General features: G+C 43.3%; 2 protein-coding genes across 2 annotated transcripts in view; one reads left to right on the top strand and one right to left on the bottom strand.

The window, feature by feature from the left end:
• The window catches only part of LOC108375414 (serine-rich adhesin for platelets), a 2,237-nt gene extending 838 nt beyond the window's left edge, over positions 1-1,399 (top strand). Inside the window, exon 3 of the mRNA XM_017631539.1 lies at positions 6-1,399. Coding sequence (XP_017487028.1) covers positions 6-804 — 799 coding nt within the window. The 3' untranslated portion in view covers positions 805-1,399. The remainder of the gene's footprint in view (positions 1-5) is intronic.
• Positions 1,400-3,649: 2,250 nt separating this feature from the next.
• fs(1)N (female sterile (1) Nasrat) lies at positions 3,650-18,269 on the bottom strand. The gene is given in 7 exon segments (XM_017631538.1): positions 3,650-5,980; positions 8,924-9,138; positions 11,653-13,399; positions 13,467-13,727; positions 16,633-17,119; positions 17,122-18,035; positions 18,255-18,269. Coding segments are annotated over 7 exon segments (5,970 nt in total).
• Positions 18,270-18,659: the final 390 nt, after the last annotated feature.

The following is an 18,659-nucleotide window of genomic DNA, read 5'->3' as shown; positions in this document are numbered from 1 at the left end:
CAAAGGCGTAGCGATAAGGATGTGTATGCCGACATGGATCCTGGGAGCAAGGACGATTTGATGGGCGAGTTTAGCGAAATGAACTATCAGCTAGCGTCACCAGATTTACCGGCAGGCACGCCACAAAGCGATGTGCCAGTAACTACTTTGAAAAGAGATACCAGTCAGCTACCAACAGTTAAGGATGCACCCGTTGACATCACAAAAGATTTGCATGAGCTGCAGCGCTTAATCGGCAACCTGCAGGAGCTCCAACGCTTGAACCTCAGCGTATCTTCAGATTTGCTGCGTAAAGCGGATGCGAAGTATTTGGAAACGCTGAAGAAGCAGCAAACAGCCGCAGATGACACTAGTAAAAGTCGGCGCCAAAGTGTTACGCCGCTTATAGTGATGGCAGTGAGTGCGGCCACCGGTGAGAGCACAACAGGAAGCGCAACAACAGACACCAGCACAGAGAAGAGCGCGGCCGACGGCGATTCTGATCTTGCTCTAGAACCAGTAGACGTGGAAGCTGCGGCAAGCGCTGCAACGAACAGCAACAGTGCGACAGAAGTGAGCAGCAGCAGCAGCACGACAACTACGGAAGAACCGCGCAATGGCTCGCTGGCTGATCTGGAAGACTCTTTTGGTGGCGTCGATACGAATAAGGAAGAACCGAAGCCACCCAAACGCAAGAATGGTTTCTACTTCTTAGCCGATTGGAATTCCTTCCTCGAAGTGGGTGATGGCGATGACCAGGTGATAGTACGCTTGAGTCCGAAAATAGGCGATCCGCGACTATTTTTACCAGTAAAAATACCATAAAGTGGGTTAAAGGGGCTGTAGCGTGTAAGTGCAAATGCAGATTGGATTATTTTTGTAAATATTTATTATAATTAGTTTTGCTTGTAAGAGATTTCACAAAAAAAAAAAAAAAAATCTACTATTTGGACGGAGTCGAGTGCAATAGATGATAAGCTTCTGACTCTTGAAGGACGGGACCGAAAATTATATTTTTTTTTGAGTGGCTGTTGCTTTATTAATTTTTTCTGCAAGGAGTATAATTTATAAGGGAGGACCTGCCGGTTGCTGTGCCCTGGGATAAAGTTTCGGCACTGCAAAGTGACAAGATCCGTCTGGTTGGGGTGGTGGAATGACGCCGCTTGAGGGAGCCTCTTAGACTGACAGATTAGTAACTCTGCTCTTAGCAAAATTCAGTGGAGAAAATATCTAAGTTTGCCATTTTCCAGGCTGCCATCTAACCTAAACCCAATCTGATTCGTCTTTACCATATCGACCAGACCAGAGAGGTCGTAAGGTAGCTCTCCGAGTTTGTATCACTTCGTTAAGGTATATCGTTGCTAACCAAACCTATACTTTCGCCGAGGATAATTATAGAGCTTGAAGTGGGCCAAATGGTCACTGGCCGGTTCCAATACATATAGGCCACTAAACGAATATTTCGATATTCCTAGGCTTAGTCTACAAAATAAAAAATTCACTCTTAATTTCCGGTGATGTCTCCGGTAGCAATATGTCGGCTCTATTCCTTACTGTAAGCAAACGGGGCACCATCGTCACCAGATTATCCACAGATCCATAGTTTTTTAGTTTGTGAGCCAGCTCGTTCACGTGAACACCAGTAGGCCTTCCTATCCAAATTGGGTCAGAATTATTCCATGGCCCCATAGAACTTAGTTTCTTCGTACATTCTTGTTAATTTCTCTAGGAAATGTGCGGTCCCAATGCCATTTTCCCTTCGATTCAGGGATTTGTTCTTGTGAGCCAAGTTATAATTGGATCTCAGTTCTCATACCTCTATGGGGAAGTTTTGTGTATGGAATGATGCCTCCTACGAAAAGTAATTTCTTGGCTCTAGGCCACTATAATCAAGCCCTTAATATTTTGTGTAGTCTATAGGAAGCAGAACTGGCTAGAGAAAAGCTACGTGTGTTAGGCATGAAACTAATCGGGTCAACGTTTCTATCTGGAGCATAGAGCGGAAAAAATACCGGCCGAAAGCCTACTCTCAGTTATCCATGGCGCCAATTAGTTAGCCAATGCACGTCGTGACTATTCCAATGCCACTTTGCCTCTAAAATTCTTCTCTGAAAGGCTCGGAGTTCGTCAAGTGCTAAAATACCTTGCATTCGAAATTGCTTAAGACTAAATGGCATATCAAATGGTTTTCAGTCTAAAACCCATTGTGGGTTAACTGAAGTACAGTTTGGGCGAGAGTTGAGCGAAATTCCGAAAAATGTTCCAAAGTCTTTTCCTACTGCGCTGAATGTGAAATATCGAGGGGAATTCTCGGCAGCTCGTAAAGTATTCGATTGGAAAGCACGCCGAGAGACTAAATTACATAGCTGATCTTTACTTGCAGCTATTTGGGGAATTATGCATTGGAATCATCTGAACACTTTTTCATTCGCTGCCAACGCTCCGCAGGTCTGAAGTTTAAGCATATTGGCTTCGTGTATCTCTATGGAACTGACATAAACTGCCTGGAAAGGCACATTCTTGGCAACCAGAGAATACTTTTACATTTATTACCTTAGAGCTCAATACAAATTGAAACGGGTTCCACGCTTTGGGCGATTATCTAAACCGTACACTGGCTGGCCCTGACCGATTTGTGATTAGCTTTGGGATATTCAATACCATTTAGTGACCCATATGAAGGACGCACGAATGATTTTTTTCTAATAAACTATCGAGGATAGAACGATCGAACGAAATTTTGCCGCGCTTGTAACAACCAACTTAACAAAACTTTATATCAAATGATTTATTTGTTTATTTATTTATTTTTTTTTTATTCTGAGGCCTTTAAGATAAACTTAGCTCTCGCAGCAGTCTACGATTTTAAGGTCGTGCCGATCATCTCTTCCTCACACTTCAACTCAATCTATTCCTCATTCATAACGATTTCTGATTAGCTTTGAGTTCTTTTGAGAAATCTAATTGTTGCTATGGAACTTGATTTGGAGTTCGCCACTTTATCCCATCCTCTAACTTTATAATGTACGACCAGTTTTTTAGTCTGATTAATATCTCGTCTACTTCGTTGGAACATTAGGAGCAAGCGGTTTGCCACCTATTGGAACTTTTTCTGAGTTCCAAGAGAGGCTGGATTATCTCAAGCCAAGTTGAGGTTTTATAAAGCGTGCTAAGTTATATTCTCACCTTCAAGCTTTCAAAAATAAAAGCATGCCTGCTAATCGACAGATCGATAAGTCAATGATTGAGCTCTTTTGAGGTATTTTAAAACTCTGGCGGTATGTTTTATTACTCTAATATAATTTAACTTCTTTCTACTTCTATTTATTTCACCTCTAAACTTAATATACGCAAACTCTGCTAGCTATATCAATAAGGGACTACTGGATATTTTGGTCACTTTCATTATTTATTTTTTCAGCTATCGTAAGACAACCAATTGAAATATTGCTTCGAGCTTTAATACTTACACCATACACTACTAAGAAAAAGTTTTAAGCGTTATTAGCATTTAAGATGAGTCAAATTTTTATGAGTCTTAATATTTAAGTGAACGATAAGTAAATAAAATAGCAGACTTTTAACAAATAAATTTATCATACAACTTTTATTTACAAGCTTAGCTTTGTTATGAATCTTTACATGCATTTAATTTATTAAATAATTCGGCCTAATTGCACAGTAGGTTTGCGGGCATGCGCAGCGTTGAGCCCGCGCCAACAAAGCGGTAGAAGACTAGACCTACAGCATGAGCGACACCCAAGTGCGGCCGCTGCTCCAAACCATCACTGTCGTGTAGCATAACGGCGAATATTTTCAAAACATCCGCTTCGCTCTTGAAGCTCACAAACTCCACGAAGCCCTGCACGCCGCGATAGACAAACACGCGTATGGTGCAACAATCCTCGACAAAGGCAAGCAACGTTTCAGTGGCTATTTGCAGGGTGATTAACGAATGCGGCTTACGCGCGCTTATACTTTGAAAGCGCGTGCCGGAGAGGACATCCAAATACAAAACGACTTCAGCTTGTTGCATGCCCACCAATTGCGGTACCTCTACGGTGACTGCCAGCAGTTCAAGCGGTTCGCTTGAATGCGCACGCACTAAGATGGGCAGAATTTCACCGGCGCCAGGAGCAGGTAAATTTCTGTTGGCAAACTTTAGCCAAGTGTTGTTTTCGCGTGTGAACTCAATGGGTGTTTCTACGGTTGGTACTTTATCTGTCGCATCGAGCACGCTTGCCGACATTTCTAAGTCCTCCTCACGAGTTGTTGGCGCTTGCTTGTCTTTGAGCGCTTCGGCCTTTAGCACGCGCACCGTGTTTTCCAGATAGTGCTGCAAACTGCGTATGCACTCAATGACAGCGCTCAACTCCCACGCATGCGCAGCCGCATCGTCGCCTTCAAAGAGCTGTGTGCCATCCTCTATGCTATTGGCCAGTATGAGCACATCACGCACTGTTGTGCCCAAATGATCCATGATGGTCATAATGCTGGCCACATCTGCTGCATCAGCACCCTGTAGGTAACCCTGTATTTCCTCCATGTCCACAATGCTAGGCCACAAGATCTGCACAGTGCGCGCTGCCAATACCTGCGCCGGATTTTCGGGCAGCTGCAGCATGTCCCATTCAATGCTTTCGAAGGTCGTGTTTGGGTAGATTTTTTGGCGCCTAAGCTCCTCCATTATTGCTATAAAGTCCTGCATCAAGTGCTCGTCGTGCAAATCCGTCTCCGGTATGCTGAGTTGTGTAATATTCACCTCAAGTCGCAGGCGGTAATTCAAGTCGTCAAGAATGTGTCCGATAACAACGCGGAAGTCAGCGAGTTGGAATTGATGCGTTAGCGAAGCATTCGGCTTTAGCACAACTTCGGTAAGGTTGTAAGCTTGTGGGCGAATTACACGTTGGTAGGAAAGGGGTAGACTGTAATTCGGCGCTGAGGTCCGCTTGTCACGCGCGCTAAACTCGTCATCGTTGAAGAGCAGTATTACCTCGCCGTTGGTAACCATAAGCGCCTGCGAGTGGTGGGGTACAAAGCGATAGCTCGTGTTGTCCAGCCAGTCAGGCAGAAACCAGGTATTGGTGTGGCTGAGTTTACTCAAATCATAGCCGTAGACGGTATCTGTGTTTAAAGCGTATAATTTGTCGGGCATGTGTGCCGATAACATCAGCTCAGTGGCCGGTTTCTCAAATGACTTCAGCAATGTAAGGTTATTGCGCTCCAGACGCCAGTACTTAAGTGAACCTTCTACGCCCGCCTTGTTAGTTACAAAGTGTATAGTGTTTGACACTGACATCCCCGCTGCTTCCATCGCGATTACTTGATTGATGGTGCCAGACTGAAAGATGACTACCTCGTCGTACATCCCACTAAGTGGGTTCCACTTTAACACACGTGCTTGATTAACCATATTAATTAGGAGGTAATTGACACCTTCGTTTTCCATAGCGAATACTGCCTGTATTTTCTCAATGCGATCAGCATCTGCTTCAACCTCCCTTTTCAAGTCCAACTCAAAGGCCCGCTCCAAGTATTTCAACTGGTAACCGCGTCGCTGCTGCTTCTTCACCAGCCTCCTCAACTGCTCACACAAATCCTCGTATTCCTTACCTTCGCGCACGCTACGTATCAGCGCACCAAAGGGCATTGGTCGCGGCCGCCCGCTGGCCAAGTAGCTTGGTAATGTGGGCCCAGAGTTGACATTTAATGTGCGCGCACTCCAATTGCCGGTAATGAACTGCTGCGATTTGCCGGCCGTGCGCAGCGCGGTCCTGAACCATTCGTCCATGTTTATGCCTGACATGCGGTATTTGGTTTTTACTTCCGTTGCATTCACATCCTCAAAATAGAGCGGCGACTCAAAATGCTGGTCGCCGTTAAGCATTGCAACTTCACGCAAATCTTTATCATTGTTTACAGGGGCGTTGGTTCTTAGATTTCCACGCACCAATGCGGAATGCAGTGTTAGCGGAGTAATGACATGTTGATTTCCATGAGTCTGAAAGTAAGTATGGAAAAATAAGAGGTGAGTAAACGACAGGATAATGGGGAGAAGTAAAAAATACTGCAATGTTTCATGGCTAACATTGCTATTTGATATTCTCAGACAGTAGAGAACAGCCTTCCAACTGCATCGACTTGCCTTTACCGGCTGAAGATCGGTCACTAATATCGTATCGTCGGCTTAGACTCATCCAATCGTATTCATTTGAAACCCACTCATCTTCTTTGAATCCCTAGCAAATAGCTCTGCTATTTTGTTGCATAGAAGTTCCCGGCTCAAAGCGGCTTCAATAACTGCCGAAGGTAATCGAGTCGGAAATAATTAAACGTTGTCAAGAGGATCAGCAAAAGGAGAAGAGTCCTACTAGGATAGAATACTACATCAATTAAGAAAATAATCTTGGAAAACAGAATAAAAACCGAGAGGGCAATCTGAGTAGCCTGGGATTCAGATTAGGAAAATCCACTCCAGGAACTGTGGTTAGTCCGATAGGACAGTCCGATCAACACAGAAAGATATTGTGTCCACTTAAAACTCAGAAGTGCTCCAATAAACACTACAATGTCTAAGGACTTTCTAAAGCTCTCAAGAAGTATAATTTTCAGCACCATAAAACTATACACACAACTTTTCTGCGAATTTCGCTTGGTGCGATAACCAATGGCCTTAAGGCAATAGCCCGCAGTTCTTGGGATGTAACGAAGAAACTTGATTAGCGACTCACAAGGCAATTGGCCTGTCGGTAGTGGCTATTATCTTATGCCTTGGGGACAGCGCCTGTACAACATAAAGCAGAAATTGGCAGTGAAAGAGTGCGCTGTGGAGATCGCCTGTGTTGAATCACACGAAAAAATCATGCTTGGTTGCCACTATCGCTCCATAAAACTGCAAGAGACAAGGTGGGCTCTAGCTCATCAAGTCGCCCCGATAAAAATGGCCTGACAGCCCCCTCCATCGCTTTAGTTCCAAATGCGCAAATACCTACCACTCATGCGGAAAACTTTACGACACAGAACCTGTCCGAAGTCTCTAGCTCTCTGAATCGGATTTGGCGACTGCTGCTGTCTATCACACTTTTTCTCCAAAGAATAGGCGGGCGTAAAGTGAATTTCCAGTACTCCTGAGGGGTCCGAGATTAATTTACGGAAATCAAAAGAACTTTTGAGTGAGTAAGTTTAAACACCGACTCGATATCTTGGGCTTAAGCTCACTCTATCAAATAGCTATAGCGCGCTTGAAAAACAACAAAGCTGCTGGAGCTGACAGTCTGCCAGCTGAGCTATTCAAGTGCGGCGGCGAGGAGATGATAAGGTGCATGCATCAACTCTTATGCAAAATGTGGTCAGATGAACGCATGCCCGGCGACTGGAATTTAAGTGTGTTCTGCCCAATCCACATGAAAGGCGACCCCGCCATTCGCGCCAACTACCGCGGGAGCAGCCTTCGAAGCATAGGTTCAAGGTCTTATCGAGCGTATTGTGTGACAGACTGAAGCCCACCGCCAAAGAACTGATTGGTCCTTATCAGCGTGACTTTAGACCTGGAAAATCCGGAAGAGCCGGGTATTCAAAATACGCCAAATCTTGGAAAATACACGCGGGAAAAGTATAGAAACTCACCACCTATTTGTCGACTTCAAAGCCGCTTTGGATAGCACTAGAGGGAGCTGCATATACGCCGCTTTGGCATCCCCGTTGGATAAGGAACCAAAGCGAATGGGTCTGGCGGTCAACGAGGACAAGACGAAGTATCTCCTGTTATCAAACCAACAGTCAGCGCATTCGCGTCTTAGTACCGACGTCACTGTTCACAGTTATAATTTCGAGAAAGTAGAGAATTTCGTTTACTTGGGAACCAGCATTGACATCGGTAATAATGTCAGCATGGAAATCCAACGCAGAACCTCTCTTGCTACTTTGGCCTGAGTAGTCAATTTAGAAGTAAAGTCCTCTCTACACATACGAAAACCACACTCTATAAGTCACTTATCATGCCCGTGTTGGCACTATATGCTGCCGAAGCATTGACATTGACAGCATTCGAGAGAAAGATTTTGCGGAAGATTTACGGACCTTTACGCGTTGGCGATGGCGAGTACCGTAGGCGATGAAACGATGCAACGTAATGCAGCGAATTAAAATACAGCGGCTCCGCTAGCTTGGCCATGCCGCTGGAATGGACTCCGACGCTCCAGCTCTGAAAGTATTCAACTCGGAACCCGCTGGTAGTAGAAGGGGAAGAGGGAGGCCTCCACTGCGTTGGAAAGACCAAGGGGAGAAGGACTTGGATTCGCTTGGCATTTCCAATTGGCGTCAGTTGACCCAGAAGAGAAACGACTGGCGTGCTTTGTTGAACTCGGCCAACACCGCTTAGGCGGTTACAGGGCCAAATGATCAGTGCAAAAATTGAGTCTGAGTTTAAGCTCTCTTTCTGTGCATGAATTCCAATGTGTCGATTTACCATAACCCTCCGGAATGTATGTAGGGGATATGTGAAAATACTTTATCGTTTCAATGTGGGTGTAAAGGATGAAACGAAATAGGCGATCATAATAGCGGCCATCCTTTTGGGACGAGCGTGCTTGTGGTATAAAATTAGATATACCACCCAAGGAAGACAACCCGTCTCCACCTTTGTCGACACGTTGAGTAACTGACGAGATAAACGCTGACTTTGCTATTTTAGATTTCCAAGATTCAAGATACAAAGACCGATGTTCTGTTATCATAGAGGAAAACGCGTAACTCTACCTACGTAAGATGCCTTTGGATACAACTAGCGTCTAGCAATTTAAACCAGAAATTTAGATATGTGCTAGTTTAAACCTCGAGATAAATTTCCGAGTTTACTACAAAACCCAAGACTAGTGTCTCGGCATTTTACTGCACTTATTTATCTGAATTTAAGTTTTAAACCAATATTCTATAGTTTACTCACCATTAAAGTATTCGCATACTCCTTTTCCAAATCGACACCATTCACCGCACCTTGCACATGAATTTGCCCATCCAAATGTAATTCGGAGAATGTAATGTTGCCGGTGAGATTTTGTGCCGTATGCAAAGTAACGACTTGCGAGAGATCAATGTCATTCAAATAGCTTGCGTAGAAACTGTTGCCATTTAAGCTGCATGGCGCAAATATGAGATACTCTGCAAAGGGAGAAAAGAAAGGAAAAGAGTTGGTAGAGTCGCATAAGCTCTTACTAGTTCAGAACTAATTGTGAATGGCTGCATCTAATACGATTCATAATAAATGGAAACGGGTCTATGAAGAATCATACTCATTCTAAGGATCTAGAACTTGAATAACCTTGAAGCAATTTTTTGCAGACTAAAAATAGTCATCTTAAGGCAAAGTGCTGCATAAATATTTGTGAACTCCTAGAATAAAATTAGCTGAAAGTTCTACCCAGCAAAATTTAGCGCAAGTTTAAGCTCAGACTCTAACAATAATTTCTGATCCCAGCTGGAACTCCTAAAAGAATAGGAAAAATCTACCATAGATGGGAATGAATTTGCCTTGGTTTAGGTTTCGTAAAAAGAAGTTTGCATTTCATTCAGTGAGTTTAATTTAAGCCAGCCAGCTCTGCCTGCTCTAGTCAAATTTATCCTGCGGTGCTTTAAGGCATTTTGACATTATTCTCGAGCACGAAAAATGAACAGAGGATCGCAAAAGACCTAATCCAGTTTGTAACCAAAAATACTGCTATTCGCGAAGAGGCCTTCAAGCCCATTTAAAGGCTAGAAATATTTACTAGCTGAGCATCGGTATGCTAGAGTTTGAAATGAGCGTAGTACTCTTCTGCAACTCCTCTTGTTGGAGAAGTACCGCAAATGCGAGTTGCCAGAGGATGAGAGCTGGCCTTAGCCAAATACTTTGGCCGCACTTGCTTACTCTAGAATCCATATTAACGACTGGGCGAATTTCTCGTTCCTGGAGAGTTTAAGAGCCCTGAAGCCCTTTAATACTTTTTGTGAAGTCCGTGGACTTCAAGCAGATTATAGGGGCACGAAAGCAGTCCAACAAATAGAATATGGTCTGTATTTTAACTTCTACAATAAAAAAACCTTCTTGGGAAGAGAGTTTTTGGATTACTCTTAATTGAACGCAATATGAATACCGAAGTCTAGAGCTGTCGTGCCGGTTCTTCAATTAAATTATGCGCTACAAAAGTACTTTCATTTTCAAATTTTAGCCCAGGTCGGATTGTTTAGAGTAAAAAATGATTCGTAACATAGGCAGAAAACGTTAGCGAACGGTCCAACATATAGAATATAGTCCGCATTAACTCTTCAGCAAGTAGAACAAATTGTTTAAGGAAGGTGAAGCTTCCTGGAGAACCGTGTGTTTTGAGTTACTCCCATCTGAAGGCAATATGAATACCGAAGATAAAGCTGTTGTGCTGACTCTTCAAATAAATAATGAGCCACAAATGTTTAGGAATAAAATTAATTTTTTTTGAAAAGAAGGTTTTTTTTATTTTATTTTCAAAGCTTAGCTAACGTATTTTTAGAACTAAAAACAATTTGCCACAATATGCAGAAAAACTGAAAACCTTTTTTGAAAGTTTTTAAACCAAACTCAAGAGCTATGTATGTATGTAGATAAGTGAGGTAATTATTTCTTACGGTGATTTCGTTTCTACAAAAAAATGTCGCCTTTCGATTGTCCCTTTTTCTTTTTGTATTCGTTTCTAAAATAAAGGCAATCCGGTGAGAAAATTTTGTGTTCGCCACACCCTTGTAAGGAAAAAAAGCACATTTTCACCCTTTGAGGCTTTGTCAGGAGAGATAGTGCAGTGATGGCCAAGCTGCATTAAAGTTTCCCTTCAACTTCATTCGTATTGTGTCCTAAGGCACTCCCAGATGCGAAACCTCTAATCTAATCTTCTTCTAACGAAATCTACAGCAATTATCTGCTCTCTAAACCAGAGAGACTGTAATTTATTTACTGGCATTTTAACCGATTTTCTCTATCCGTTGCCTGCGTCTTTCCCTCTTGTCTGAATAATGAAGCCACTGCTTACACCTTATGAGCAATTGCCCGACATTCTCTAACCTCGGGGAGATATACTGATTTGAAAAAAGCTAGTACTTTTCATTCTTGCTCATTCTCAGAACTCCCCCATTTCGGCGAATTAGTGGAAGGTAGTTAGGGTCGGGGAGGAAGATGAAATCTGTGTCTATCCTATCAAACTTTAACCAAAATACTCGCGTAGTTTCTTGTAGTTCTTCTATTGCTTTAAAATATGGCTTCCAAGTACTCCTTGATGGAGCCTTCTTGCCTTTTCTCCTCAAATGTCGCGAGATTAAAATTGAGCTACTTTGTTTTTGCTCTAGAACTATTAAATCTTTCTACCTGAAATAAGTAAGCGATACTCTGGTTAAACAGTTCCACAGCTGCTGGAGCCGTGCGGTAAAATATTATGATCGAAACGGAACAAACTCACGAAAATGTATCCACGAGCACAAATGAGAAGGTTATTTAAATACCTCTTTATTTTTGCTTTGCCCAAATTAGCATTCTTCACTAAGCGAGCAAGTTCTTATCTTTGGCTTATTTTAAAACAATACTTGAAGCGATGGTAAAATATCAGATACTTTGTTGAAAAAGAGACCTTAACATTTAAGTCTACTATCTTATGATACTCATTTCCTACTCACGTTCTATTTCCTGCGGTTTATCCAGCCGCAAAGTGTCCGTGAACCACTCCTTCAATGCAAACCCATTTAAATGAGTTGCCTCAAGTGTATCCTGTACGAACCAATTTTGCGCGCGCACTGAACCCTTGAATGTCAGAGGTGCCCTTATCAGCACCGGTCGCGGTTCGTTCACATAGACGATGTTATCAAATAGCGTCAAAAGGTTATAGCCATTCAAGTTGCGTATATAGGCGCCTTTCTCTATACTCACGCGACCAGTGAAAGTATTCGAACCTTTCAGCATACAAACTTTATCCTTGTAGACCAGTTCGTCGAAGAAGTGTGCCAAATTCGGCATCTCATTAAGTTGGCCGCGCACAGTTAGGTCTTGCAAGTGTAACTGTTGCGTGCTGAAGTTCACAACGCCTTGCATTATGAAATTTCGCATGTCATGATCAAAGCGTATCGCTCTGCTAAATGCAGACATTGGTTGTCCGTTAAGCGCGCCAGCGAGTTCAAGCTCATTTACGATTAGATTGCCGTGCAGCTGCAGAGTGCCGCGGAAGTTAGAAATGGTTTTCTTGGTGGCGATGTCTGAGAAGGGTATGCCGTTGAGTGCCTCCAAGTGGGTGTCGCGCACGACTTGAACACGCTGCGTGAAGCTCTTTGGTGCAAACACTTGCACTGTGCCGTTGGTGGGTTCGCGGAAAATCATATCATCAAGAATCGCTTGCAGGTTCATGCCATTATATGCACCGTTTATTTGGAGTTTTCCATGTACCATGAGTGCATCGCTGAATGTGAGGCGTGTGCTTAGGTAATTGGGGCGATTCAACCACACAATGGTGAGTTGCAAATCCTCATCGAAGCGTTGCTGATTGAGCTTGTGTACGTGAACATCGCCGGTAACTATGACGTGATCCACTACGATTTTACCATCCAAAACCATTTCGGGCAAGTCATCGATCTCATCGAGAAAACTCCAAACCAGCGAAGCGTTAATGCCATGAATTTCATCTACGTCTAGGCCGTAAGCGAGCTTGAGCTCTTCTATGTAAATGTTGCCGGTTGGCATGTTTCCGCTACCCTCATCAGACTGCGCCTGCGAGTGCATATTCCATTTCGCGTTGTCGCCTTCAATATTTCCCAGTATATCAGCCTCCTTAGCTTGTAGCAGCTCAAAATACGCAACGGGTATATTCATATCCTCATCGATGGTTTGATAGTTCTCCGCTATAGGCGCGCCATTTAGACTAGTCGTTACATCCACTTCGTCGCTCTGTAAAGCGTTTGCGAAACTTAGATGTGTGTCCAAAGCTACCTGTGGCTGATCTATTCTGATCGCATTCTGCATAAGCTCCTCCAGATCCACGCCATCGTAGCGACCACTAAGCGTGAGATTGGAAAAATAAACATACGCCTGCAAGGCGGTCATATCCAACGTCTGCTTTGTATGCGCCGGCACGAAATTCTCCACTGGTATGTTATTCAACTTGCCATCCAACACTTGAAAGTCCAACGGCATTTGCACGTCGCTAAAGCGCTTTTTAGCACGCACGGTGATAGTGGCCTCAGGATGTGCGGGTCGTTGCACGATATCACGCAAGAGAGGTTCAAGCGGTTGCCCGTCATACAGCCCCTTTATGTGTATGGGACCATGCACCTGCAGCTGCTTAAAGTTGCAAATAGCCTCAATCTGATTTGAGTCCTTCAACGTAGGGTTGTTTGGTAGATTGCCGATGTCACGTCCGCGTGTGGTGCCATTGAGCTATTAAAGAAAGCGAAAATTTAACATTAAAACTGTGAGTTGATAAAAAGAGGTAGTGATACCATACCTGAAAGATCTCCGTAACTTTGAGGTTGGCGAAAGTTGGCTGTCCAAGCCATTCTTGTGCGCCGCTCAACGTAATGGCGTCCGATGCGTTCACGGCGTTCAGCAAACCTTCAGTGTCGAGCGCCTTTACACTCAGCGTGTCGGTGAAAGTTTTTTCGCCGCGCACAACGCTAACTGTAGGACCATCAGACCAGAGGAAATCATCAGGAAAGTCGAGTGAGTTCAATGCATTCAACGAGATTTGGTTCTCGATTACAACTTCCTGAAAGTACATATGTATGTGGTTCCATTAGAAATAAATATTAAAAGCCCAAAAACGAGTGCTGGAGTAGAACTTTGGAAGGTCGGAAATATATTGTCGAAGGTTCCGGAATAGTACAAGTGCCCCAGGAAAAGGTCTGAGACAAAAACTTTGTAAGCGAGTAGAAGCATTCAAATCGTTTTGGGCTATCGGTACCAAATTGAAGTTAAATATTTTACTATATTTCTCGGAGTAGTTTGATTCCTTCTAAAGTAGGAGAAGATGATATATTTTGAAAAGAGTTTCAGTCAGACCTTGTCACATTTGGTTTGGAGACAAACCGGCTCCAGAATCGGCTAAAAGCACAATTTCTGTACCAGCAGAAGGGGTGGCGAGTCAGAGACGCAGCCTGTTCAACATATCGTAAGCGAAGTCATTGTCTTTTGACAAACTTCCCGCACATTTTTGGGAAAACTCTTCGATGAAGGCTGGCCATCTCATTTCAAAGTCGACGTAGAGATTTATTGAATTTCCGAAAATACATTTTTTCTTCTGGTCACTAAAATAAGAATTCGCTGGTCATATAACGAAGCCATTCTCTCGAAAGGTCGGCCCATATTGCTCAGATCGCATTACGCTTTCAGAGCTAATAGTTGGAGCCAAGTTGTGAATCTTAAGAGAGGGAAGTGGGTTAAAGGAATCAATTTTGGAAAGTAGTTGCTCTCCTTCTATTCAGAAAAACCAGCTCCTCTTTTTTATATGCGACTAAGACTAGTTTTGTTGAGTTCACTTGCGAAACTAATTATTTCCAGTTAGGTAGTTGTGGAATAAATATCTAAATTGGCCAGGATGGACAAGAAGAGTTTTTTGACAGCTGACTTCATGCGAGGTTACGATAGAGATAGGATCGCAAATGAGATAGGAAAAGCATCTGTACTTGTGCTGCGGTCAGTTGAACCCCGATGAAGTGATATCTTATTGAGGGTGGTAGGGGGAAACGCAATGGCTTTATATCGAAAACTACTTCCCAGAATAAGTTAGAAAAGGAAAAGTGAATGCCCTGAAATGAAAGGCACTCGGTACATTATTCCCCGACCATCGATGATAGCAAAACCTTAGAAGCTGATGTTGGACGTAAGAAAACCCAAAAAAAAAATTTCCAAACACCTGTTCACGAATAGAAACCCCTATTGGGAATAAACCCCGTTATAGTAGATGGTACTGAAGTTCGCATTTTGCCAAATGTAGAATACCTAGGTCGGTCCAGCCGTAGCCAAGGGAGCCAAAGCTTTAGTGCTATAAACGCTACATAGATCAAATTACGGTGCACTAAGTTACATCATCTAACTGGAACTTGAGAGCTGTTGAAGAGGTCCTTGAATTCACACTACTTCACAGAAACGGAAAACTTGTATCCAAACAAGTTCTGCAAACGGAAAATTAGTACAATCCCAGTACTTGGAAACGATCAAAGCTCAATTATCACAAAATGGCACCAATGGTATAGAGTCAGGAAAGCAGGCGAGACTTCAATTGTGTTAATACACCCCGATGGATCATTTAATTTGGTGCGCAGACGGCTCTATCCATGCAAAGACCTTGGAGCTGGCATCTTTGTACCCATGTAGTCGTCATCTTAAGTGATGGTCAAAGACCTTATTTCTCATTGCAATAAAGTTCTCATTAGCTGAATACGTTTGCTAAAATAAAACAACCTATCCATCTCCTCTGGGTCTCCAGCCTCCAAGTACAGATAGCGCTGGATCATCTTTGAAGTATGACCACACATTAGAAAAAAGCGTGAAAAGTGGAAATATTGGAATTAGACATGCGGAAGGTGCCAGGTGAAAAAGTTTTTGGATAAAAAAAAAACTTACAATTCTCCTCAATAAAGCGGTGTTCTATCCAGAGAATGCGAGAAAAACCCGGTTCATCAAACTCAGAGCCAAATCACTTGCATACATTTTCAATAAGCCACTTTTTTATTTTAAATTTGTTTGCTGGTTAGGTCTGACAAAGTACTAAGAAACGACAACAGATCTCTAGTGAAGCAAAACAAAGAACATCGCAATCTTAAAGAATTCCCGTAATGAGTCCTAACCCCAAAAGGATCGTGATAGCCCAATTTATAATTTTAATGCTGACGTGTTAAAGTGTTGTAGTCTTTGTCTAGTTAAGGCGGATCAGTCCCACAGGACTTTCAGTATCCTCAAAATAAAGGCAGCATTCTGTTTCTGTTCACAGACCAATTGGCTGTACATAAATGGGATGACGGACGATTAGGACCAGTGTAACCAATGAGTTCCCCTCTACCGGCTTTATTTAATAGTAACTTCCTACTAATGAATGGCCCAAAGGCTGGGCTGAAGAGGACAAAATGTGATCACAAACTAGTTCCGGTGGCTAAGCCTACATATACATATGAGTAGAACATTTTAAGTTCGTGGAATATCGGGTAATCTACCCAAATAGAAGCCATATTTTAATGAACTGGCTTCTCCGATACTGGATCGACCTGCACAAACTGGCCCCAGCCAGTTCGAGGAAACAGCGCTGTTAGAATAACAACAACTCACATTCTACAGACACCTAGTTAAAGATTAAAGGTATAAGAGAAAGGATAAGTGAACGATTGAATAGTCGCTATGTCTTTCTGACTGGCACCTAAATAAAAGTTGTCGGTATAATAGCGGAAGATAGGGAAGAAAGAAATATAGATAGATGACACGAAAATCTTAAGAAATACCGCAAGAATCTTAAGAGGTTAAAAAAGACTGCGAAAAAGATAGGCAGATCTATTGAACCGAATTATGATGTTATATGAGGAGGTGTCTCAATTTCTGGGAAATTTAGAAAAACTTCTACTAAATACTTTTGAAAGTAATGAACATTTCGTTAGAGATCCGAGTTTTGGTCTCAAACTTACCCCATCCACTTCGAGCTGAGTCAAGTCCAACGGCACATCTGTGGACACCATATTCTCCTTTATTTCCTGCCAGCTTATGCCATTAATGGACTCAAATTCCAAGTCGCCATCGAGCACTAGTGTGTCACTTTCCTCTTCGCTGCTCTCATCTTCGTTCTCGTCATCTGCTTCCCGCTCCTCGACTGCACCTAAACGCTCCAAAACTTGCATGTCTTGTACATTCAAAAGCCCATTGAACTCTAGCATGCCATCCTTCACATAAAAATCTTCACTGTTGACTTGCTGCACAATCATTTCATCCACTTCCAGACTATCAAATTCCAAGTGTTCGAAATTGAACTCATCAAAAGCAGTGTCGCGTCTATGCCTGGCAATGTTTAAGTCCGACGCCAGCTGTTCAATGGCTGTTATTACTTGATCCAGATCAAGTAGAGTATCTTCATCCGTCCAGCGGTAGTCGTTAACATAGATTTCACCCACCTCACCATCAANAGTTCAGTGTGCAGCTTAAATAGCCCAGACTCAGCATTGTGGCGCGGCACAATTAACGACACTTCATCGCCGCGTCGAAAGTAGGTTGCGCCTTTTAGACCGGCATCGCGTTCTATATCCAACACACAGCTCACGCCAAAGACTGTGTGCTGCCCAAGCTTGCATGGTACTGGTATGCTGGCCTCAAACGCCTCGCCATCCCATATCAAGGTCTCGAGCACCGTGAGGCTGTGCGTGCTGAAGTCGACACGATGTTGTACGAGCAGTATCAGATCGTCACGGTAGGTTCGCACCGGCACTGGAAAGAAGAGCTGCACAACGCCAAAATTATGCGCCAATATTGTTTTGGGCACAAGCTCACCCTGCTGATAGAGTAAGACTTGTGGCTGCTGACCGCCAATTGCGATATAGCTACGTCCACCCATTTTGAAGCCGGCGATAGACTCAATATCTTCGGATGCGATTTGCTGCTTGAGTTTGAAACGCAAGTAGTCTGTGGTGTCGGCGCGCGGATTGAATGTATAGATGGCAGCTGTTTGGTTCTGTGGCACGGCGAGTATCAGATCACGACCCGTATCGAGTAAGGTGGTCTCGGGGCAAGGAAACTCTAATTGCATGCGCTGTGCAATCCAAAATTCGCGTGAGCCTAGGTCGAATTGATAAATATTCAGCGTGTAAAAGCCGGTATGTGAGGATTGATTTGTAGACACAACCACATAGTCTTTGCTCTCTACTGTGAAGTAAGTGAGTCCAGTGATGGTGTTACCCACAACCCATTGCCAGTACAATTCCACTCTGCGCGTCACATTATTAACCCGATACCATAGCACACGATCCTGCTCAGAAACTAAAATAACACCTTCCGTTTGTGATTGCGCGTCATTCCAGAAGGAGTACGTGGCATTTCTTTTCTTTTATTTCCATTACTTTACTTCATTATTATTTCTTTAATTTTTTTTCCTTTCCTTACGTATCCTATTTTGTCCTATCCCCTCTTTTCTGTCCTCTGCTCCCCTTTTCTTATATCTTTCCTCTCCTTTCCATTATTTATGTTTCATTCAGCCCATTTACTTTTTTCCTTAAGTTTAAGCTTATCTTTCTTTACTGCTTTTTTTTTATTCTCAAGAAACTTTCGCCTTTCTCATTTTCCAGGGCGTCATAGTCCAACCCTCCTGGACGTCGGAGCAAGGGCAGAAGCCAGATCCCAAAATTAAAGCCAAAGTCGAAGTAACCCAGCAGCGTATCGACGAGGTGAAGGCGCTTCGTGAGGAAATCAGCAAAGGCAGCGCTCAGGAAACGGAAAACGAACGCCGGTGCAGCAACTCACAAAAGAGCTCAATGCACAACAGGCTGGTCGCGAAGCGCTCGGAAAAGTGGTTGGTTCAGCACATGATAGCAGCGACGATGATCTGGTCGGCGCCGGCGAGAAAACTTTGCCAAATGAGATGCCCAATTGGTGGAAGCCAACTCGCAGGTTGTTCACGAATTCGATATGCGTAAACTGCGTCGGCTGGAGTTCTCCAAACGTCGCAACC

Source organism: Rhagoletis zephyria, unplaced genomic scaffold, assembly GCF_001687245.7.
Source record: "Rhagoletis zephyria isolate East Lansing unplaced genomic scaffold, Rhagoletis_zephyria_1.1 Rzeph_scaffold_08895, whole genome shotgun sequence".
Lineage (NCBI taxonomy): Eukaryota > Metazoa > Arthropoda > Insecta > Diptera > Tephritidae > Rhagoletis > Rhagoletis zephyria.
The sequence above is the reverse complement of the archived record's forward strand: the minus strand, read 5'-3'. Positions and strand labels throughout refer to the sequence as shown.